This window comes from Neofelis nebulosa, chromosome 7 (assembly GCF_028018385.1).
Source record: "Neofelis nebulosa isolate mNeoNeb1 chromosome 7, mNeoNeb1.pri, whole genome shotgun sequence".
Taxonomy (NCBI): domain Eukaryota; kingdom Metazoa; phylum Chordata; class Mammalia; order Carnivora; family Felidae; genus Neofelis; species Neofelis nebulosa.
The window spans coordinates 1,009,518-1,033,776 of record NC_080788.1 but is presented as its reverse complement, the minus strand read 5'-3'; the positions used below and the strand labels follow the sequence as shown (position 1 = coordinate 1,033,776).

Sequence of the window (24,259 nt, the reverse complement as noted above, 5' to 3'; positions counted from 1 at the left end):
CACAGTACAGAGGTCTCAAAATGTACCCACACAAGCACATTGCTCTTTGAAATTTAAAGAAAAAATTTATTGAAGATCTGAAAAACAATTCCTAAAAGATTGGCTTTTCCAGAAAACTGTAGCTACACAACGCATTGCGTCTATCATGTTAACACGTGCATTAGACACAAATACAAAACCATGAAACAAGCCACCATTCTTCAACAATCGGAGCAAAGGGACGATGCCTAAGGAACAGCATGGACGGCCTGTAGGATGGGCTCTTTACTTTAAGCACCATAAAAAAAGGAGCACAGACGGATGAGCGTGTTCAGGTATATACACTGAATCGAACCTTTGGCACTAGGAATCAGAGCAGTTTGTCATACAGCATTAACACATATTATAAAAGTGCGGAGTGTCAAAGGGATAGAACCACCAGCATTCAAAAGCAGCTTTGTCGACTAGGCAATAAAACACTCTACAGTATGTCTCTCGTCGTCCATCACTGAATACACTGGTAGCGACTTTGAAATGAAAAAAAAAGAAAAGGAAAAAGGAGCTATAACCCCTTTTATTTTCTCTGTTTAAGATCAAACAGAAAACAAACATCAATCTTGTTATACACTAACATTTGCAAAGTACATCATTTGTACAAGAGGAGGACTAAACAAAACTGTGTTTACAGAAATCCAAACAGCGTCAGCGCCTCGCCTCACACAGCTTTCCGATGGTACTCAGGCGGGGCGACTTCATAATCGCTGGCACTAAACAAGGTTGCAGAATTCTTTGCCAGGTATCTAAAAATAAAACATTATTCATTACGGAGACGAAAAAGAATCGTACACCTTGATCCAAATCAAGGCACAGAGCTGCACAAAACAATTTCTCTTAAAATATACTAAAATAATGGCAACCTCACAGTGAAACCAGAGTTACAATTCAGTCAGGGTTATGGACCAAACAACAATGCATAAAGGTCCAGAGTTGCTCTCCCATTTCAAAACAGGAATAGCTGGCTGTCTTCAGAATACCAACTTGGCAGCTTGGACTATCTTCTCAAAACAAATGTTGTATCCTTTTTTCTTTTTTAAGTTTATTTATTGAAAGTGAGAAGGGAGCGTAGGGGAGGGGGGGCGGGGGGAAAGGGAGACAGAGAGAGAGAGAGAGAGAGAGAGAGAGAGAGAGAGACAGAGAGACAGAGAGAAAGAGAGAGAGAGAGAATGAATCCCAAGCAGTCTCCGTGCCGTCAGCACAAAGCCTGATGTGGGGCTTGAACTCCTGAATCGGGAGATCACGACCTGAGCTAAAATCAAGAGTCAGATGCTTAACCCACTGAGCCACCCAGGCGCCCCACAAATGTATCCTAAAACAACATCTAGGGGCGCCTGGGTGGCTCAGTGGGTTAAGTGTCTGACTTCTGCTCAGATCATGATCTCACAGTTCGTGAGTTCGAGCCCTACGGTGGGCTCTGTGAGGACAGCTCAGAGCCTGGAGTGGCTTCAGATTGTGTCCCCCGCCCCCCCGCCCCTCCTCCACCCTACCCCCTCCAAAAATAAACATTGAAAGAAAAAAGAACGTCTAGATGTTTTCCCTAGCTCTTTGAAATTCATTACATTAAATACAGATTCAGAAAGTGACACTTTCGAGTTTAAATTTGAAATGAACACCATAAAAATCAAAGGGACCTGAAATGAAGTATCAAGTAAATAGTACGTTTATTTCACAAAGAAACCGAGGCAAAGAGAGGACTCTACGTCTCACTAATAGAGCAAGGACTATAGATTTGCGAGCATGTGCTGCGGTTTTAGAATTATAAAATACATGGTATCATTTTAAGAAAATTCAAATACAGAAACACATGACCTTCCCTCCCAAAACTATGCCCAAGAAATAACCCACTTTTTGGTATGATCCACACTTTTCTAGGTCTTTTCCAAACACTAAGGATGTTTCTCCATGAACGAGAATCGTACCACACAAATACTCTTCAGAGCAACTTGATTTTCGTAAGTGGACACGACATGGGAATCTTCCCTGATCGGACCGACATGCCTTCAACAGCAGCTTGGCTGTTTAGAATTCTTCATTATTATACACACAGAGTCTAGGGGCGCCTGGGTGGCTCAATCAGTTAAGCATCTGACTCTTGATCTCAGCTCAGGTCACGCATGATGTCATGGTTCCTGGCTTTGACCCCTTTATCGGGTTCCGCACCTGCAGTCCGGAGCCCGCTTGAGATTCTCTCTCCCTCTCTCTCTCTGCCCCTCCACTGCTCACGTGGCTCTCAAAATAAGCAAACACTTAAAAATTTTTGTTATACACATACATTTTAAAGCCTCACGAATTTGGAAATCTTTGTGCACTTAAGCATTTCTACCAGCTAAGTTCCCACTTGAACTTTCAACAGGCACTGCCAAAATGCCCTCTAAAAAGGTGAAGAAACCAGGACGGCCCTTTTCCTCAGTACGTTCAATCGTAGCCACCGAGACACAGCTATTTGGATCGTCGGACACTGAACGCATTTCTGACAGCCCCCCTATTGCCAGTTCTGTGAAATCCCAATGTCCTACTTTTCACTGGTCTGATCATCTTTATTAAAAATTCTTCTTCGTGTGTTACTACTTTATCACAGAATTTTAACTTTTTATGTAATTTCCTATATTGAGTTAAAAGAAATTTTTTTTAAATCTTTATTTATCCTTGAGAGACAGAGTGTGAGCAGGGGAGGAACAGAGAGAGAGGGAGACACAGAATCCGAAGCAGGCTCCAGGCCCCAGGCTGTCAGCACAGAGCCCGACGCAGGATTCGAACTCATGAACTATGAGATCATGACCTGAGCCGAAGTCGGATGCTCAACCAACTGAGCCACCCAGGTGCCCCTCCTATATAGAGTTTAATATTTGTTTTGTTGAAGTTTATTTCTTTTGAGAGAGAGACAGAGGACATGGGTGTGCAAAAAGTTGGGAAGTGGGGGAGAGAGGGAGAGCGAGAATCTCAAGCAGGCTCCACACTGTCAGCACAGAGCCCAATGACGCGGGGCTCCAACTCCCAACCCTGGATGACCCTGGGATCATGACCTGAGCTGAGATCAAGCGTCAGACACTTAACCGACTGAGCCAGCCAAACCCCGATTTTACTATTTACAAAGACTTTTCTCACTATAAAAATAACAAAAATATTACCACTCTTCTTGATCTTAACAGTTTCAATGTTAGACTTAAACTTGTGATTCATCTAGAATTTCACTGCCTGACATGACAGAAAGTGTGGATCTGATGGTTTCCTTCCAGAACACTAGCCAGTGGTCCCCGTCTTTCCCCAACGGCTCCAAGGCACTGCTCCACCATGCGCGGTGGTCCACATCGCACTCGTGTCCCACGGACATCTCTACTCACTCCTGTACCGCTCTGTCCCGTTTACTCGTGTCTTCCCACGTGCTATGATCTACAGTGCTGACAGGTCAAAGCCAGTTTCGGGGCACTGTACTAATTCATGTTTCCAATTTCAGGCATACTGTTACACTTACTTTAGGAAATCATGAAGATAATTCAGCAACAATGCAAGACTCTTCTCGTCCAGAGGAGTATAGGCCAACATGGCTCCAATTCGTACTGTGGAGATAAAATAATGTAGTCAAAATTACATCCAAGGGAGCACCACGGGCATTACGTGACCTAACACAATCATCACAGATGCCTTTAAATTTTTTTTTTAACATTTATTTTGAGAGACAGAGTACGAGTAGGGGAGGGGCAGAGAGAGAGAGGGAGACACAGAATCGGAAGCAGGTTCCAGGCTCCGAGCTGTCAGCACAGAGCCCGACGCGGGGCCCAGACCCACGAACCGCGAGATCAGGACTTGAGCCGAAGTCAGACGCTCAACCGACTGAGCCCCCCAGGCGCCCCCATCACAGATTCTTTTAAAATACATGATCTCAGAGATGCTAACTTTCAAACAGATTTAGATAACATTTTCAATAAAAAGCTCAAATTGAAATGGAGTATTTTAGAATGTTATTTTCTGTAACCACTTCAGATTCATTAGGAAAGACAAAACTACCAAAAACCCAAAGAAAAAAGTTTTTTTCTCAATGGCACATTACCGAACAATCTCAGTAGATGTGGCGCCCCGTACACCTGGGACATGGGCGCGTCCGGGTGGTCTGCGAGAATCTCCGCGTACTGCGGCCTCTCAAATTTGTAGAGCAGCTGAGTCCCCAGCATCACGTTGAAGTACTCCTTTATGCCGGCCACCACCTCATTCACGGCGTACTCCCTGACAAACACAGAGACGTGTACTTGCGAAGCAGGTCACGGACAACTGAGAAACGGGGATTAATTCAACCCATACAGGAGCAAGGGACCGGAGTTGAAGGCTGAACTAATGATGATGAATTTTTACCCAACAGGTTTTTTTAAACAAGAGATTTAAACAAAAGCACAAGAGAAATCAATTCCAAAAACAAACCGGTGCTAAGTAAACCACAGCCTTCAGGCTGAGAATGGCTTTTACATTTTCAAACAACTGTATTTTAAATGGTTATATTATGCACTTAACACGTAATAGCTTCACTTTTACCTAAATGTTTGCCATCTGCCCTTTAAGGAAAAAGTTTGCCAACCAAACTCCAGGTCAAACCAATGAAATTCTATTTTGCTAGTTTCTGATGGCATTTAGAGGAAGTGGACATTTCAAAAGATTAAGATTTGGAAAGAAGAATACTTAATGTCTTTCTATGCACTTGAAAGATTTGTATATTCTTACTTATTATCTGTGTTTCCTCGAGATTTCTTGTAATTTGCATAATCCTCTAGAATGGAATCCACGTTCTTCTTGGCAGGAAGATAAAACAGCTGTGGAAAAAAAATACACCTGAATACTCGTGTTCTTTTTACAGGAAAATTACAACGGAAAAGTCTTAAGGCAATAAAAGACCACCTAACAGTATTACAAAACAGGAAATGGCACTCTCCAGCACTTAAAACATGGGTAATGTGGCTAAGGAACTAAAAATTTTTATTAATTTCAAGGAAGGAGCCAAATGTGACCAGCAGCTGCCGTACTGGACACCACAGCTCTAAAGACTGGCATCTGTCGGACACACACACACACACACACACACACACACCATTCACTACAGAGGGAATGCACCACGCAGAAATGTACCTCCAAGACACCGTCATTATGTACCCTGTGTGTACCATGTGCCACACCCCGCTTGAAGCATACGTAAACTCTGAGGTCGTGCTCACATCTTTAGTGTGAGGCAGAGACCTACCGAGGCCGAGTAACTTGTCCAAACTCTAAGTGGTAAAGCCAAGGTCTGAACACAGTAGTTCAGCTCCAGAACCGAATCAAGAACCAAACGGAGTCCACATTTGTACATGATGGAGGTCTCATAAGTCTCCTTATCCCCAAATCTTCACACCCCTACTCCCGCCCATGCTGCTCATTCTAAGTACTTGGTGCATCTGTCCTATAAAGTTCTCCACTTGAGGTCTAGGACCGCACTCTTGCAATGTCACACACGTACCTCACAAAGCCCCGATTTCCTTTCCACTAGTAACCACACGTCTCGGCCAGAACACTCAGGTTGTCTGGGAGGCCATGAATACTTGGCAGAGAACTGTGTGCTTCCTACAGCCTAGCAGCAGCAGCACCACGTGAGGACACCCCATTTTCAGTGACAGAACAGAAACCACGTGCTACTTCATCTTTACCAGTTTTCGGGGCTTCCTATCCTAGAAAGCTCCAAAACCGAGTTATTGCCACCTATTCTCGCTAAAAACTCACGGATTTCTTCTATCCTTTCCAAGACATGCCTTCTGATGATCAAACTATTCAGTCTCTGAATTAAAAGAATATTCATCAATCACACCCCTTCAAGAGCCAAGTCTATACAATTTTTTCCTTAAAATTTGTTTCCACATCAGCAAGAACATACCCTACAGGTTACAATCTGTGTAGCTTTCAAGGTACCTGTTTTTGCCGGGTAATTAAGTCCCAATCGTCAACAAGCCACGGTTTTAATTCTTCAGGAATCTTTACTTTCACTTCAACTCTGTTCATGAATGTTTCCTCCTGAACAGAAAAGGGAAGGGCATTAAAAATCTGTCTTTTCTCGCTCAATAGCAACACCAAAATTCAGGGTTTTTCTCAATATTTAGAGGCACCAAGTACATACGTATATGTTATGTTTTATTTTTTAATTTTACAGAGAGAGCGAGTAAGCGCACACAGAAGGAGCAGGAGAAGAGGAAGGGAACAAGGGAGGGAGGGAGGGAGGGAGAGGGAGGAAGGGAATCCCAAGCAGGGCGGCCTCTGCACTGTCAGCTTGGAGCCTAATCTGAAGCCCAGCTTGGGCCTTGATCCCACAACCCTGGGCTGGGATCATGACCTGAGCTGAAATCAAGAGTTGGACGCTCAACCAACTGAGCCCACCCAGGCTCCCCTGAATTAGTTCAAGTACTCAAATGGACTGCCAGAGTTGGCATTTCAAAAATCGTAAATGAAAAATCCCTACAGCTAAGCTGCTGGGAGAAAAGAAGCTTCTCTTAAGAGCCAAGGACTATCCCATACAGATTAAAGTTACTTCTTTATACATAAAATTAAGTGTCCTGACTTCTAATGAAGTCTTCAATAACTGCCTGAAGTTGCCTATTTTCAAAACATACACTCTTTAGGAGTATACCATTGCTTCCTAACCTCAGGTTCAGAAATATAACTGTCAGTTGAAAATTAAAACCACACTTCCAAATTCCTAATTTTGGAAATCACAAACAAGACATTTTATCACTTAAGAATTCTAAACTCATATTCACACACACACATATATGCAGGCTAGATAAAGCTTCTGTGGCATCTGTTATGGGCTTATTAAATTATCTTGGGACATACTAAACCATTTAACGTGAACTCGTAAGTCTATACAGTCGAATACCAATGAAATATTTAGTCCTGTACATGAACATAGAGCTTACAGACAAATATTTGATGATGAGCTGGGGAGGACATACACAGCAGGGACACATGCAGAGCTACATGTAAAACAGAAGATGTATTAAAAAAAAAAAATCCTTAATCCAAAAAAGAGGAATGTTTTCATCGCAGTAACCATGTTAACAATGTTTTCAAGACTGAAGTTCTGACTATTTTATCACACAGACTAGAAACACTAACACGCTATTCGTAATGTTAAAAACTCACATTCTCAACGGTAGGATCCACTCGGGCCCTTTTCTTGCGAGGAGGCTGAGGTGTCTCGCTGGTACTGCCACCATCTCCATTTCCAGGTGCTAGACACATGCAGGACAAGGACAGGAGGTTATTGGCTTAATACAGGAGACACTCTTAAGGAAAATAGTTTCCCGATAAACCCTCTTTCTTATTTTTCCATTACACAGGTGTTACCTGAATCTAAAGAATTGTAGTCCTACCAAAAATACAACTTTTATAAATTGTTCTATCATTTAGCATTAAGTAACATTTAGTGGGGCGCCTGGGTGGCTCAGTCGGTTGAGCGTCCGACTTTGGGTCAAGTCATGATCTCACAGCTCGTGAGTTCGAGCCCCGCGTCAGGCTCTGTGCTGACAGCTCGGAGCCCGCAGCCTGCTTCAGATTCTGTGCCACCCTCTCTCTCCCTGCCCCAACCCACTCGCATTCTGTCTCTCTCAAAAATAAACATCAAAAAAATAAATAAATAACATTTAGCAACATTATCTTACATTTATTAAAAAATACTATGTTCCCAATGACTAAGACTAAAGAACATGAAAATAATAAACGCTTACAAGGTTCTTCCGTTGTAAAAAGAATTCTCAAAGTTGGCTCTCTACTACTATGTACCTAACTATGTACACTGTTGTGACTCATCTTTGAGATCACCAAACATGATAAGCTTACTCTCAAAACTTTGTAACTCTTAAAGCTTAACACTGATTTCAAAATGTAAATGTTATGAAGGTAAAATAATTATTTTTAACCAAGTTAATATTCTTACTTTTCTGTTTGTTCTTTTTGGTTTTCCTAAAAGGAGAAGGAAAAAAAAAAGAAAAACATGTGATTACTGCTAGTACACCCGCCCCCATACGTTCCCTTTTACCAGGGTTAAGTTCATAGAGAAACACTGCCTTGGATGGGAAGATCAGGCTGTAAACATAGTTTCCCTGCTCAGACATTAAGAATTTTCAGTGACAGTTGGCTAAATTCACACCTCCCTCCATATAACAGAAAAATAAACCAAAACCACATCGGGAGACTTCTAAGATTATACTCTTAATTTATAAGCTCACAGCATGTAAGTTATAACCATACTGTAGTTTATGTTACCCTACTAGTTCCACAAAATCCAAGTTCCAAAAGTCAACATTCGCCGTTACTTCAGTAAACGGGTGAATGTGTATGTTCAATGAACTGGTAAATGTGTATGTTCCACCCTCACTGGCCCACAATGTTCCACCCTATTTCTCCCTAGTACATAGTCCTTCCTTTTTGACACCTAATAAGCTCTTTCCTTCTGAAACCAATGTCTCCTTCCTCTTAGTCATCATCTCCAATAGCAACTTCACTCGTTTATTTACCAACCGGCAAACAGTAAACTACTCATTTTAATTCCACATACAACTACTTACAGAATGCAAGGAAATGGTTTGCAAAAAGCCCAAGGTTATGGACTCTATCTGGTGAGACCCAACCGTAACACTGGAGTATGCTGACCCTTCTACAGCTTTAGAAAGTATTTATAGGGGCACCTGGGTGGCTCAGTTGGTTAAGCAACTGACTTTGGCTCAGGTCATGACCTCGTGGTTCAGGAGATTGAGCCCTGCGTCCGGCTCTGTGCTGACCGCTCGGAGCCTGGAGCCTGCTTCCTGCTTCAGGTTCTGTGTCTCCCTCTCTCTCTGCCCCTCCCCTACTCGTGCTCTGTCTCTCTCTAAAATAAAATAAACATTAAAAAAAAATTTTTTTTAAGTATTTATAAGTTATTAACTGTACTTATCTAATTTAGAGCAGAAGGTTCATTTTACAACTCAAATTAACTTATGTTCCGTTACAAATACAAAAAGCTGGCCATCTATCTGAAAGTACAGGTTTTTTCCTGTTTCTCTAAGTTTAACTTCTGGAACACAAGTATCTGTGTTCAGTCTGAACAGTATTTCTGGGTCAGACTAAACTATGAACTTTTACTTAACTGATGTCAAGAACATGTGAGGACCGGGGCGCCTGGGTGGCTCAGTCGGTCAAGCGTCCGACTTCGGCTCAGGCCATGATCTCACCGTTCATGAGTTTGAGCCCTGCGTCCGGCTCTGTGCTGACAACTGGGAGCCCAGAGCCTGCTTCAGATTCTGTGTCTCCCTCTCTCTCTGCCCCTCCCCTGTTCGCACTCTGTCTCTCTCAAAAATAAGCATTAAAAAAAAAAAAAAAAAAAACAAAAAAAACGAACGAACATGTGAGGACCAAGAGCGACCAAGAGCTTTTACACACACATTCCTGACCCACTCATTCTACCATAAAAACAACGAAAAAACACGGACAACTAACCCTAACTCTTAACATCTATAAACTATACTTGAATGAATCCCAACAACAGACTCTGACATTCTTGTTTCAACCTTCTTGCTTATGTTAATAAGCAAGCTAATTTCTCAACCTATGCAGCAGATTTCACATAATAAACTGCTGGTGTTGTTTGCAGTCCTTTCTCCAAGCCCTTCTCTGCCAAAAAGGTAACTGAGAAGACTGTTAAAGCAAAAAGCACTGTTCCAGCCTCGGATGACACCTATCCTGAAATAGAAAAATTCCTTCCCTTCAATCCTTTAGATTTTGAGAGTTTTGACCTGCTTGCAGAGCACCAGATTGCACACCTCCCCTTGAATGGAGTGCCTCTCATGATCCTTGATGAGGAGAGGGAACTTGAAAAGCTGTTACACCTGGGCCCCCCTTCACCTCTGAAGATGCCCTCTCAACCATGGGAGTCTAATCTGTGGCAGTCTCCAAGCGTTCTGTCGACCCTGGATGTTGAATTGCCACCTGTTTTGCTAGGACTTAGATATCTGAATTTCTTAGCACCTAATAGTTTGTACGTTTTGTATTAATAAAGCAATTCTTTAATAGACTCTTCCTTAAAAAAAAAAAAAAAAAAAAGGGTTGTGAGTGTATTCAATGCTGCTGAATTATACACCTAAAAATGAGTTAGAGGTAAACTTTATGTTATGTATATTTCACCATAAAACAAACGGGGAGGAGGGTAGAAAACCTGCTAAGGGAAATTAAGGGATATGTAATTATTATGTATTTTCAAACAACTGAACGCTTGAGAAAGGAGTGCTCTTTGGCATTTTTCAAGTTGAAATGTTCCAGGTTCCATTTTCAATGAACTCTAATACAGGACAATGGGTATATGGAGCTTGAAGCTCACTTCTAGAACGATCACTTCCATAACGATACGCCAAATTAAAACAGGTCTGCTTACACTTCAACACTTTTCTGCTGCAGGCCGGCGGTCTTCTTCCCTGGGGCAGCACCTCTCATCTTCCCCTCTGCATACTGCTCCCTTCAAAGAGAATTCCAATGAAGTTGTCATCAAATGAGTACTTACGTGGAAAAATAGTTGTGCCAGCTTGATCCCATTTTGAAATTTATAGTCAAACTGAGATCCCTGTGCCCTTCCCAAGTAGAACTCCCACAGAGTCCGGGAGCCAACAAGATCACAGTGCATTTCCAACTACAGAAATTTCCAACATCCTGCTGCTTCCTACCTAACTCTATGGACAGACTAGAAATGACTGGTCTGCTACTCCTTCCTTTTTTCTAGGAAAGGCTTCTGTGATTGAAGTCAAAGCCACAACACGGCAGCTGACAGGTACCAAGAATCATTTTTTTTGGCAGGCAGGCCACAGGATTTCTACTATTCATTCCACTTCCCAGAACTAATGTACAGACATTTCTCTTCCTACTCATGTTGCCAAAACAAACTTACTGATTGGCTTTTTGAAGTTCTCGCTGTTTCTGCAGATTGGTGTCCACGTACTTGAGTACTCTGCTTTCTGGAACCCATTCATCCCAACTGTAAAAGACAAAAGTTAAATTATCATTCAAAGACATTTTTACTACTATTCAGACCCTGCCTCCAATTACTTGTAGAGATCCAAGAGGCAAGACTCTGGATTTCTCTGAGATTTAATTAATTGGGACTACAAATTCGTTCTCAACTGAAATGAAAATCCAGTGAAAATCTGTGCTGTAAGAGAAAGAAACTATATCCTCAAAAGCAGCACCCTAAACCTTAACTGCCAGATTCCAAAAACAGATTATTCAAATCCTTTCTTAAAATGAGTACAGTATAGCACTTAACATTAAGAGTCCCTAAGCAGAGACGCCTGGGTGGCTCAGTCCCTAAGCATCTGACTTCTGCTCAGGTCCTGATCTCACAGTTCATGAGCTCGAGCCCCGCTTCAGGCGACCTCGAATCCCACTTTGGGTGAGCCCTGCTTCTCTCTCTGATCCTTCTCTCTGCCCCTGGCTCACTTGTGCCCTGCGCCCTCTCTCTCTAAAGAGAAAAAAAAAAAAGAGTCCTTAAGTAATTATCCTTACAGAATAAAGAGATCTTAAGAATTTTAACTTCCAAAAAAAAATGAAGCATGGGAGTCCACAAGAAGCTGCCATCTTAAAGAAGGAAAATTGATCAGCTAGTTAGCTAACTATGTAACAGCAAAGTTACAGAACTAGCTGTGCCTCACTTTCATCACCTATAAAATGGGAGATAACGGTGCCTACCCTTACAGTATCGTTATGAGAAATAATACATGTAAAACAGTTCAGAGTCCGAACCAGAAAAAGCACTCAAGGTCTGTCAGAAATCTACCAGGTCTATCACAAATATCATCCACACCAACTCAGCAAATACTGTAAATCAAATGATTACAATGGTTTATCAGACTACATCATCCTCAACCTTCACTCACTCATGAACGCACAGAACCAGAGATGGCTTCCTAAACATCAAAAGGAAGAACCGACCACTCTTTAAATAAGCATTCTGGCAATTAGAAAAGCTCCTTCCTTCAAGATGTCCGAGTGTCGGGGCACCTGGGGGGCTCAGTCACTTGAGTGTCCGACGTCGGCTCAGGTCACGGTCTTGCGGTTGTTGAGTTCGAGCCTCACATCAGGCTCACTGCTGTCCATGCAAAGCCTGCTTCTGATCCTCTGTCCCCCCACCACCCGCCCCTTCCCCGCTTGCGCGCGTGGGTGCTCTCTCTCGCTCTCTCAAAAATAAATACTAAAAAAACCTTTTTAACCACAAAAAAAGATTTCTGATGTGTTTTTTTCCAAAGGGGAAAACAAAAAGAAGGTATTTTTTAGGGAATGCTTAACTATTCATGCAAAGTGCTTCTTTTCTCCTGCTGAGGGAGCTCCTTTAGTGACACAAATAGATGTATCCAAAGCAAATGATTTCCCACCTCTGACCTCTTACATAAGATAACCAAAAGAAGAATAAATAATTAAAAAGCAATCCTCAACATGATTTCCTAGAGAAAACTTTAAAACATGCATTTACCTAGAGGTCAGGAGGGGGTGGTGTACTGAGGGAGCTCCTTCAGGAACAGGAAAAAGGGCTACAATATCCTCACGTGTCTTCAAAGTTTTTTCAGAGCGCCTGGGCCTCACAGCACTTCTGATACAGACAGCATAGTACAAAGTAATCTCAGTAACTAGGTGCAGAATTTAGCTTAAGCTTTATTAAGATTTATTTACCGATGGAATATTTAAATGTCTGTGTCAACGAGTTCCGGTAAGGTTTTTGAAAATTTAGAAAATATGTTATCTACTGTGCGTTTGAAAAAAGTATGTACTTAACTAAAGTTTTAAAAATTCCAATTTGCAGATTGGGCTTTTGTTGTATGACTTTCTAAGAGAATCTTACAAACCATTTTCAAAACGAGAATCTGATTTTTACTTATACATCTACTTCTATCTATTCCAACTCTCTCGGAATTAGGCAGAGCTGGAAAATTTTTATTTACCACCTAACTCCATTGTAGTTCCCGGCAAATCCCTTCCCCCTCTGATAAAAAATGCATCTAAAATAACTTTGATCTAAAAACCAAATCAAGGGGCCCCTGGCAGGCTCAGAAGGTAAAGCATGCGACTCCTGATCTCAGGTTTGTGAGTCTGAGCCCCATGGTAGGCACAGGGTTTACTAAAAAAAAAAAAAAAAAAAAAAAAAAAAAATTTTAATGAAAAAGTAAAGACCAAATCAATCCTTGTTTCCTTTATGTATCAGAAGCTAAAACCCTTGCCGAACCACGGGAAAATTAAATGACATTTTTTGTTCTGAGGAACATCACTACTAGGATAGTAACTGAAAGCCAAACACTCAGAAATTTTTATAGGTCACAAACATTAAACAAGTTCAGAATTTTCTAAAGGTAGCTTGTCACTAACCCCCACCATCACAATGACCGGTGACACTGCTTACACAGCACTAAAAAAAAACCAACAAAACAAAACACACACACATAACACACTTGCTGGGCTGCTGAATAACTGCTCCCATTTCAAAATGGGCTTCAAGGCTTCTCTACTCACAAAAAAAAAATCAAACTTTCCAACATTATGGTCTATTTATCTATGTTCCAAATCAACTACAAAAAACACACCTACCTTTGTTCATTAATATCCTCAATTTTACACCTATGAAGATATGAAATATCTCCAATGTTGAGTGCCATTTTTAAATTCTTTTTCCAAGGAATATATAAAATTAGCTTTACAAAGAGCAAAACAAAATCTATGCAGTCTATCATTTACCTGTGTTACTGAACTCTAACAAAGGCAAAAACATTATTTTAAAGCTATAAAATCAGGAAATACAATCATTTGGCACTTTCAATTTCTCATAAGCCACAAATGCCACTCAAAATCCAGTCTTAAAGCCATACACATCTACATGTAATTTTATACAAATTATTATACATAAAAGAATTAAAACACAAATCCTAAAACAATTATTTAAATGGGGATGAGGGCAAACCTATGCCATGAATTTACTATTTGTTTTTCTTTGATTTCCTGGATGAACTTTAACTTTCCTATACGTAACATGCATAAAGTCAACATTCTATTACCTGTAGAGAATGGAGACTCTTATCACATGGTAATACTCTGAACCTTACCAATGTTGACATAGTATCAGTATGTAAAGTAAGTCTATTACAAGACTGAACTAGAGCTTAAACATTTTCTCAATAGGAAACTACAACATACACTAGGAGCCATATGGTAAACTCTCCTGGATGTTAGAAATAATTTAGCATTAATACTGAAACCACATTTAAAAATCACAGTTTACTTCTCCAAGACAAAAGGATAGTTTTGGGGACGCCTGGGAGTTTTAAGCATCCAGCTCTTGGTTTCAGCTCAGGTCAGGCTCTCTCAGAGTCAGACTCTGGGCTGACAGAGCAGAGCCTACTTGGGATTCTCTCTCTGCCCCTCCCCCACTCATGCTGTCCCTCTCTCAAAACAAACAAAAAAACCCAAAACGATAATTTTCTCCATTATTTCCCCAATTTCTCAATATTTAAAACCTTACCCGCCATTATTAGAAGTAGTTTAATTATTAAATGGGAAAAAATTACAAGTTGTCAGGAATGTACTTTGACACATTTTAGATTTCCACCTTTCTACAACTATACTAATGGAAAAAAAGGGTCTGGTATTTCTTCTCAGCTAACAGCATTTTGTGAAAAAAAATTCTTCTAACAAATAAAACTGGGCTGGATCACCTGGTAAGGGACCACATGAAACAAGACCAAAGTCACAGGGCCAGTAAAAGTCATAGACAATAGCTCCTTCCCTAGCAACAGAGTAATCCTCCAACCTGACAGCCTGTTCACACAGAGAACTCGGTACCAGAGCACAGCTCAAGGGACGCAAAGCCTTCAAAGGTGCCAGAAAACAACCCCCAAAAAACTACTTTCTGGCAATTTTTGAAGGACAAAACACACTAATAAAAGTAATTTAAAACCTCTCATAGTACAAATTACAGGATATTCCATTTCAGGCATCAGAAATGAGTAAATTATTAGATGTGCCGTATCTGTGGGTCCCAAGAAGAAAGACCCATCGCTGAAAAAGAGCTCCCCACTGGCTTGATATTCTAGAACGTGTTCAATCTGTGACCACTGTCTACTCGCCATAACGGACCAATACACCACTCCTTTAAAAGAAAAGTCTAACTCTTCAAAGTGAAAAACTTAAGTTTAATTAGGCAATTAAATCTCTGTATCTGTATTAAACCATATTCTAAAAAATGAACCACAGGAAATCACTCTCTGCCAACATTTATGTTACCAAAATTCAGAATACAAGTTCGTCACTACTTCCTAATGAGGCAACCTTTTTCCTTTTCCAAGTAGAATAATCCAACTAGCTCTGAATATAACTAATTGCAGTAACATATATACGTAACTGCGTGGGTGCTAAGGCAAAAAAACTCAAGCTGTCCTAAAATGAACCAAAACCAGAAAAAAAAGAGTAGTTGGTTGACTAACGATTAGACATTACACTAGAACACAAGAAATCATCCAAAGACTTTAAAATGAAATGGTGGGTACCCTTATTTCTATTATTTTCATCATACCATAAATGCTTCACCCTTGCTTCAATATGTAGTAAAACCATCCAAAAATTAAGAGGCATGGGTGTGCAGGGCACCCGAATGGCTCAGTTGCTTAAGCATCCGACTTCAGCTCAGGTCACGATCTCACGGTTCATGAGTTCGAGCCCCGCACCAACCTGTGTGCTGACGGCACAGAGCCTACTTGGGATTCTACCCACCCTTCCTCTGACCCTCCCCCACTGGCACTTCATCTCTTTCTCAAAATAAATAAACCAACTTAAAAGATGTTACAAAAATGTTTTTAATAAAAATTAAAAAAAAAGAAAGCAGCATGGGTTTGTGACACACACGACACAAGCTACCTTGTTAAGAGATACAATTGCTTTTAAAGATCTAATACTAATACTCACTTTTTATTCCAACCACTGTAATGTATAAAGTACTTCACTTGTTTGTCCTTTATGGCAACCTTTACACACTGAAATAAAAAAGAGAAAATTCACTCAGAAATCGTTTTTGAAAAAGGCGACAACTACCTGGATGATTTTCAAGTATGCGATCTTTCAGACACTCCACTCAAACCTTGGGGACCAAAACGAGCACAAGAGAGCAGGACTGCCAAACAGAAAATCATCCAGGATCTCGGGTTACTTGCACACACTGCCATCCTGCAGCTGCCTTAGAGTCACAATCTGTGGAAGTCGGCCCAGCAAAGCTGAAAAACTGTAATAAAAGATCCCCCGGCCCTTAACTCAATGGGCTGGAGTAGCCCTGAGAACAGCTAATGAAAGTCATTTTTGCACTTTCTCCAAGTCTAGCCAGCCAGAAACTAGTACTTATTTCAAAAACCAAATTCAGCTAAAGAAAATTATTTAGACAGTGCCTTTCTATTATGAGAAAGCGCCATTAACTTATGGAAGGCAAACTGTTTTGCTGCAAAATATCAGCAACCAGCAAAGTGACAGATGAAAACCATTTTATGTTCTTCTTAAAAGCAGCCAAACAAATTAGAACAAATCATTAAAGGTATTAACTATGACAAGTGAAAGTGACGACTCTCCGTCATGGACTAAAAGTCTTTATCTGAGACAACCAAGAGGATCGTGACAATTTAAGTTATTCCAACCACCATTTAAAACTTGTTCCCTGGAGTTTCAGCTGTCAGAGGAGAAAAGTGGAGGGTGCCACAGTTGATGCAACGAAAATAACACTCCGGGATATAAATGATCAAGAGGACTCACAACTTACTTAAAACTGTATTAGGATTACATCACGAGGACATATGTACGTCCACATGACGTTCCTGACCGGATTCTCCATGAATCCAAATTCAGCCATTTTAGAACTTTAAAAACACACATCTATGTATTCAAAACAACTGGAAAGTAGTGAAACTGGTTATCATTTGGAGACACACTTCAAAATTGTTAAGACCGTTTTCACAGACACGCATAAACTGCCCCCCAAGAATGCTGCAGAAATTGCATGTAACTAAAGGCTGTATTGCTATGCAGACCGTTTTTAAAACCGCTGTTAAAAACAGTCACACCATAAATATCTACGCTAAAAATTACCAGAAACAAAATACTAAAAATAAAAACACTTTTTACTTGGGAATTCACTATTTCATTTGCCTCTGGCTAAATGTAAAACCAGTTTTCACAATTGGGATGACACTGACAGAGGAAAGGAAGCCCCCCGCGATTCAAACTCTGACAGACGAGCCAACAGAAAGAAGTTAAACGTCCTCACATTTTTACCGTTAGGTTTTATCCTTAAGGTAATAGATCCCTCAGTGCTTACTCAACAACCACTTACACATGGAAGTGACTGGCCAGATGTCCTCACAAGTCATTAACAACACAACGCAACTTGCTCCCACAAACCTTTTACCTCCCCTCAAATACTCCAACCACTGGGCCTTCCGCGGGTCACTGAGACAACAGCAAGGTGGCAATGCTTTGTCTGGCCCACTCAGCAAGCAGTCAGACACCCAGAAAGAGAACATGAGGGGCTCTATGAATCACAAATGCTGGAACAAAGCAACTAACTCTCTTATGACTCAAGTCATCTAACCAATAATTTTAGCTCGCTTGTCAAAGGAAAACAGGTTTCATACCTTTGCTTCATACAGAAGAGGCCCATGAAAGCACAGCACTCGCTCACCTGTAGAAGTAAAAAAAAAGAAAGAAAAAAAGGGAGTTAATTTTCATTGATCTTCGTATCTAAGAGTCGCACGTGAGGACCATCACAGCTGTAGTTACTGCTCGCAAAACCGGAAGAGTAAGGCTACGTACAGAAAAACACTTCAGGTCAAACTTCAACAGTTCCCTACAACAGAAAACACCTTAGGACGTGATGTGAACAGCAAAAATCAATGTATTAGACTATCAATCTATTTGGATCATCAGATAGTCTACCACCTACTAAGCCAATAAAATCTACAGTAACTACCTACTGGTAGGACTGGGTGTTTCAATGTGCATCTGAAAATAAGATTTTTAAAGTATTTCCAAAATGAGGACCTTATGCTCTACCTATTATCTCTGGTTCCAAACCTTTTCCCGGGCAAGTAAGACAGACAAAATTCTAACTTTTGGAAATCACACTCTATGTTGAAGCTACCCTTCAGACTTGCAAGAATAACTAAATGGAAGGGACGAGAGGATGACCTGGAAGCCGACTGCTCATCAGACAAATCAAGCAGGTAATTCCTGACAGTACCTGAAAATTACATTCGATTACAGTAGAAACCAATCTCTTGCACATTATTTTCAGTCTACTTGGGCCTCACCAGACCCAGAGGTAACAAAAGTACTCCGCCACAGTTAGCTCTTTTAGCCCTAAAACCACGAAAACAACCTACTAGCTCAACCTTGAAGAAACTAGACAGCAATAAGATTTTCACTATTTTATTTTTTAACGTTTATTCATTTTTGAGAGAGAGACAGAGCATGAACGGGGGAGGGTCGGAGAGAGAGGGAGACACAGAATCCGAAACAGGCTCCAGGCTCTCAGCTGTCAGCACAGAGCCCGACGCGGGGCTCGAACTCGCGGACCGCGAGATCGTGACCCGAGCCGAAGTCGGCCGCTTAACCGACTGAGCCACCCAGGCGCCCCAAGATTTTTTCACTATTTTAAAAAATAACTGCTGCTTGTAAGTTTCAAAAACTGACAACTGTGGGGCAGCCAGGTGGTTCAGTTGGTTAAGCGTCGGACTCTTGATTTCAGCTCAAGTCATGGTTCATGAGTTCAAGCCCTGCGTCCAGCTCTGTGCTAACAGTGGGGAGTCTGCTTTGAGATTCTCCCTCCCTCTCTCAGCCCCTTCCCCGCTCATGCTGTCTCAAAACTAAATGTTAAAAAAAAAAAAAAGTTATCCTAAAGCAAATCCGTACGTTCATTTTCAACATATTTATACCCAGTCTTTCCTGTACCGGTTTGAGCACCATCAGATCAATGGGGGACACAGATATGGAAGCAAATAGTTTTTGCACAATTCGCTGGATTTCATATTTTTATCTTCACATGCAATAGGAGTGATGAGCTACTAAGGAAACAATGGGTACAGCAGCACAGAAACATGACAAGGTGACACTATCACACTCCTTACCATTTGAATATAAATAGCTCACTATCACTGGAGCACAAGATAAACACGTAAAAGTAGAAATCAATGTTAAACAGATCATGGTGGGCCTGCCTTCTGTGTCATGTAATGAAGTGTGGACTTCATCCTGTAAGAACTCCCAAATCTGACCAAGAATGTCTTGGAGTTTTTAAAACTACAGATTTTTGGGGCGCCTGGGTGGCTCAGTCAGTTAAGTGTTGACTCTCTAACCTTGGCGCAAGTCATGATCTCACGTTTTGGGAGACTGAGCCCTGAGTCAGGCTCCGCGCCGACAGCTCAGAGCCTGCTTGGGATTGTCCCTCTCCCTTCCCCCCCACGCCCCAGCTGGCTCTCTCTCAAAAATAAATAAATAAATTTAAAAAATAATAAAACTACAGATTCTCAAGCTTCACCAGAGACCTGTATTAGAACCTCCCGAGCAGGGTGAGTAATGTTACTCTGCTCAAAGTTCTCTGTAATTCCCGTGCAGTGGTTCCCCTCTGAAGAACGTGCCAGAAGATGGGCCTGTGCAGAGCTTCAATGGAGACTGGAAATAGGGAAACGAACCAAAGACTTGTGCCAGCAGTCCATGGGAAGAAATAGATCTGAACCAAAAGCAGTGAGAAATTAAGGACAACCAAGCAAAAACAGAAAGTTTAAACTGACTTCCAGGCTGGTGGGAATATTAACCAAAACAGGAACTGGAAGGAGGGGGTTTAGACCAGCTTTGGAGTGTGTTCCAGTGGCTACGGCCCATCCAAAGTGGAGCCACCACTGAATACTGAGACCCTGGGGACATGAATAAGGTGTAGCAAACAAACAGCAGCAGCAAAGATTGGACCTGTGTCTCCTAACCTCACTCTTCAGGTACATTTTAAAGACACCGTGGAGGGGCGCCTGGGTGGCTCAGTCGGTTAAGTGTCCGGCTTCAGCTCAGGTCATGATCTCACGGTCTGTGAGTTCGAGCCCCGCGTCGGGCTCTGTGCTGACAGCTCAGAGCCTGGAGCCTGCTGTGGATTCTGTGTCTCTCTCTCTCTGCCCCTCCCCTGCTCATGCTCTGTCTCTCTCTGTCTCAAAAATGAATAAAAAACATTAAAAAAAAAAAAAAAAAAAAAAAGTAAAGACACCGTGGAAAGGGCCTTATTCCTCCGTCTTCCTGGCCGCCTCCAAAGACAACTGTACTGGGGCCCTTCTGACCTCCACTGCAGCTACTAGTGCACTGACGGATGGCAGCCTGCTTGGAGGCATTTGACTCACCAGGATAACAAACGCCTATGGCCTACTTCTCATAATAAAACTGCAGAAAAAGACTGGTAATTGGGGAAGAGAGCAAACCATGGTTATCAGGCTTTTGCCGCCTTTCTCCACTCTTAATGCTTCTAGTATCCTTAGACGAAAGTAATTCTACCCAATGCTCTCAAATTCAAGGTTGAGATTCCAAGGCGCCATCCTCCCACTGGTCTATGCTCACCAGGAACACTAAGAAGCTACCACCAGCCTGTGAATTCCTGACAGGGCCTAAACAGTTTTCTTTACCATGTGCTGGAAGAGAATTTGAAAGAGAGGATCGAGTCCAGTACAAAATAGTCAGCACGCTTAAAAACCACTTATCTAACATATGCTGAGCATTATTAAATGAGAAAAACCTCCAAGTGTAAGGGAATCATGAAAGAAGTACTATTTCTGATAATTCTTATTTCCACCATCACATACGCTCAATTCTTCTGCAGTGTCTTAATTCAATTCTGTTACCACCAACAGGGTAGTACTTTTTCCTTTCAAGGCATTCCCTGAACACATCTTATAAACAACATTTAAAAGTTTATTTAAAAAAAAAAAAGAGTAAGCGTGTGCAAAAGGGGAGGGGCAGAGAGAACTCCAAGCCATGTTGAGCTTGGAGCTTGACGTGGGGCTCAAACCCAAGGCCATGAGATCAGGACCCGAAATGAAATCGAGTCCGGTGCTTAACCGACTGAGCCACCCACGTGCCCCCAAATAACTTCTTAAAGATGGCCCGGCAATTCAGCGTTAACACGAGAGTAGAAAACACATCTGGAAAGTGATGGTAAGTAAGGGCCAACACTCTGGTGAGCAGCTTTCCAACCTTACTACGGGCACCTTGGTTCCTACTCCTGTCTGATTCAGCACCACAGCAGCACGTGGCTTCTCCTGGGTGGTTATCCGCCTACTGGCTCCCTCCTCCCTCTAGTTCACAACTGAAGCACTTTCTCCAGAAAGCCACCCTTGACTGTTCCAAACCTCAGTGATATTCCTTCCATGTCCTACAGCAGGGATGCACTTTCTGCGCCATCGGCGAAGCCTATGGGTCATTTCCCAGAATGTTTTTGTAACTACCTGAAACACGTGGTATTACAGAGGAAACCAATTATACTGAGATGGTTATCGAAGCATTTTAACTGTCACGTTCTGATGTTACAGGACCTCCTTAACTGATGGAGCAAACTCTTGGTCAATCCAACAGCTACCATAATTTTGACTGAGCAGCTGAATACATGTTCCACGCTGCACTGCCAACACTACTGTGCAGGGGGGCGGGGAGGGGGGTTAAGAGGAGGATGGATTCGTAATTGAAAGACAAAATCTCACTTGGACACAAAAAAGAAAAAAACAACAACAACAAAAAACCTCTTCCTTTCAGATAGACCTATATTCTACCCACTAACTTCTAGACTAAAAATCCCTGACCTAAACCATCTGGATTAAAAAAACATAAACCTTAACCCATAGGAGGTAGTCGCAACTTTTCACGGTAGGAGAAAGCAGGTACTGAGCCAGTCCTTATAAAAAATACCCTTGATAACTTCTTAAATAGTCCGGAAAGTGACAGCATGCTTGGTGTGGGGGTAAAGGGTCTACAAGTTTGAAAATCCCCGCAACGACAAGTGTTTTTGGCAGACGCCTGGACGTCTATGGTGACTAGCAGCTCCACCGACCGCGATGAACGGTCCGTGAAGGTGTCCCTGCTCGGCTAGGAAACGTTACTTCTGTTTTACTTTATCGTGAAGCCCCCACTCTGATGTACGCGAACAGACGCGTTAACCGTAAACACTAAAGATCTCCCAACAAAGTCTGGTTCTACCGTCAGCCAAGGCGTATTCACAAAAGAAAAACAAAAAGAAAAAAAAAAAAGAAAAGAAAAAGAAAAGAAGAAAAGAAAGCGCCAATTAATAAGCCAAAGGAAGCCAGCGTCCGAGTCCCCGCACGTCCAGCGTCGCTGCACTCAGCCTCGGGGCGGGGGTGGGGGTGGGGGGACCGCGGGCGCACCGGGACCGGGTCTCCGCACAGGGAGCGCGCCCGCACGGCGGAGGATGCGGGCGGCACAAAGCCCCGCGCGCCCCTTCGGCCCCGCCCCACCCCGGATCCCGGCTGCGCGCCCCGCACCGCCCGCCCCGAAGCGCGCGGCCGCCGGGAGGGGGCGCTGCGCGCGCGGCCCGCGCCGGGCGCCGGCGGCCATGATGGCGCGGCCACCTCGCAGCGGCCATTTCGCAGCAGCGCGCCTCTCCCGCCACAGACGCGAGGCCCGGCCAGGCCCCGCCGCGCCGCCGGGCGCAGCCCCCTCGGCGGCAGGCGGCTGGGGCGCCGGCCGGGGGCCGCCCGGGCCGCGCGGTCCCCCGGCGCGAGCGCCGCCTCCCCTCCCCCACGCCACATCACCGCCCGGCCGCCGCCATGGCGCGCCCGCCGCCTCCCCACAATGGGCGGCCGCCCGCGCCCGCTTCCCTCCCGGGGCGGCCGGCACGCCCAGGCCCCGCCGCGCCCGGCGCTCCTCGGCCTCGCCCGCGGCCGTCCCGCCCGCGCCGAGGCCCGCCGCCGCAATGCGCCTTCCGCACAAAGCCCTGCCCGCCAGCCCCGCGGGCGCGGCCCGCGCCGCCCCCGGCCCCCGAGCCCCCGCCGCCCAGCCGGGCCCGCCGCTCCCGCGCCGCCGGCCGCCTCTCCCCGGGGGCCCGGACTCACCCTCCTGGAATTTGGGCTTCGGGTCCTGTTTCGGCGCCATTTATAAGTGATTCGCCGCCGCCTCCTCCTCCTTCTCCCACCACCCCCGACTACCGCCCCCTACTCTCTACCCCACCCAGCTCCGCGTCAGACGCGCCGTCAGGCACCGCCAGCTCTACATCCCGGGCCCGATTTGCCAGCGCCCGCAGACCTCACCGCGCCGCGACCGCGCAGCCGCCGCCCCAGCCAACGGCCGCACGCCGCGCACGCGCCGCTGCGCCCGCGCCGCCCCGGGGCACGCCGGGAGCCGTAGTTCGGAGGGGGGGGGGTGGGGGGGAGGAGGCTGCGCGGGCGGGGAGGGGGAGGGGGAGGGGAGGGAGGCCGGGGGAAGGGTCCTCTGGTCAGGGCTCCCGCGGGGGCTGGGGTCTCTTTGTGAGCCTGCCCACCGCCCTCCATTTGCGCTGCCTCAGTGTCGCCTGCGTCAGAGTAATTCAGTGGTTGAATGTGAGCCCTGTTCCCGCCTCAGCCCCTCACCTGCCGCCCCCAACACAGGTGACCACAGCCCCATCTGTGCGCGCGTCCTGCGCTGCCTGCACCCCGGCACCCTCTCTGCCTTCTCCATTCATAGCGAAGTTGCGGTTGTTGCCTTTGTGTTAACTACACAACTCATACTTGAATATTTGGCTTGTTCTGACCCGGCAGCCGGAAGTGTAAACACAGCGCACGCCGTTAGCAATCCTCTTACTTACCCTCATTTACCTCCGCATCGTTTCCCTTCGCTCCCTGTGGGTTCTTCGTTCCCCGTAGACACACTGTACATGGTGTTCTGTGGCTTCTTTTTAAACTTAACGGTGTGGCCTAGAGATGACTCCAGTCACATCTGTCCATCTCAGGAGGTACCTCGGTATAACCAGACCCTAGTTTATCTGACCTTGCTTCTGTTGCCGGACATTTAGGTTGCTTTCAACTTTTCACTGTAAAAACAAACAAACAGAAAAACACGCATGTCTTTCCACCTAAACCACTGCACACATTGGGGGTTTTTTTCTTTTTCTTTTTCTTTTCTTTTTTTAAGACCCGAGATGTAGAATTACTAAGTCAAA

The 24,259-nt window shown here is 43.9% G+C and overlaps 2 protein-coding genes across 4 annotated transcripts; one reads left to right on the top strand and one right to left on the bottom strand.

Moving 5' to 3' along the window:
- Window positions 1–537: 537 nt before the first annotated feature.
- MORF4L1 (mortality factor 4 like 1) lies at window positions 538–23,401 on the bottom strand. 3 transcript variants are annotated; one of them, XM_058736320.1, is made up of 13 exons: window positions 23,178–23,401; window positions 17,718–17,764; window positions 16,009–16,076; window positions 12,536–12,649; window positions 10,958–11,044; window positions 10,451–10,531; window positions 7,982–8,007; window positions 7,189–7,277; window positions 5,962–6,063; window positions 4,747–4,835; window positions 4,085–4,257; window positions 3,509–3,593; window positions 538–779 (listed from the first exon to the last, which is right to left on the bottom strand). In XM_058736320.1, exons 1-13 carry the CDS (start codon window positions 23,215–23,217, stop codon window positions 695–697), a joined length of 1,086 nt encoding a protein of 361 aa, XP_058592303.1. In that variant the 5' UTR covers window positions 23,218–23,401; the 3' UTR covers window positions 538–694. The 3 variants fall into 3 exon arrangements, with proteins under 3 accessions (XP_058592303.1, XP_058592302.1, XP_058592304.1); XM_058736319.1 differs by having other exon boundaries at window positions 12,536–12,652; window positions 23,178–23,400; XM_058736321.1 differs by lacking the exon at window positions 12,536–12,649 and having other exon boundaries at window positions 23,178–23,395.
- Window positions 8,650–10,073, top strand: LOC131518113 (securin-like). Its single transcript, XM_058740743.1, has 2 exons — window positions 8,650–8,663; window positions 9,674–10,073. Exons 1-2 carry the CDS (start codon window positions 8,650–8,652, stop codon window positions 10,071–10,073), a joined length of 414 nt encoding a protein of 137 aa, XP_058596726.1.
- Window positions 23,402–24,259: the final 858 nt, after the last annotated feature.

Excerpts from the sequence above, each read along its gene's own strand:
- MORF4L1 (XM_058736319.1), bottom strand. The coding sequence starts at position 23,217 with ATGGCGCCGAAACAGGACCCGAAGCCCAAATTCCAGGAGG. Across the intron at positions 7,278-7,981 it reads CAAAAAGAACAAACAGAAAA|CACCTGGAAATGGAGATGGT; the intron begins GTAAGAATATTA and ends GCATGTGTCTAG. Across the intron at positions 780-3,508 it reads TATCTTCATGATTTCCTAAA|ATACCTGGCAAAGAATTCTG; the intron begins GTAAGTGTAACA and ends TTTTATTTTTAG.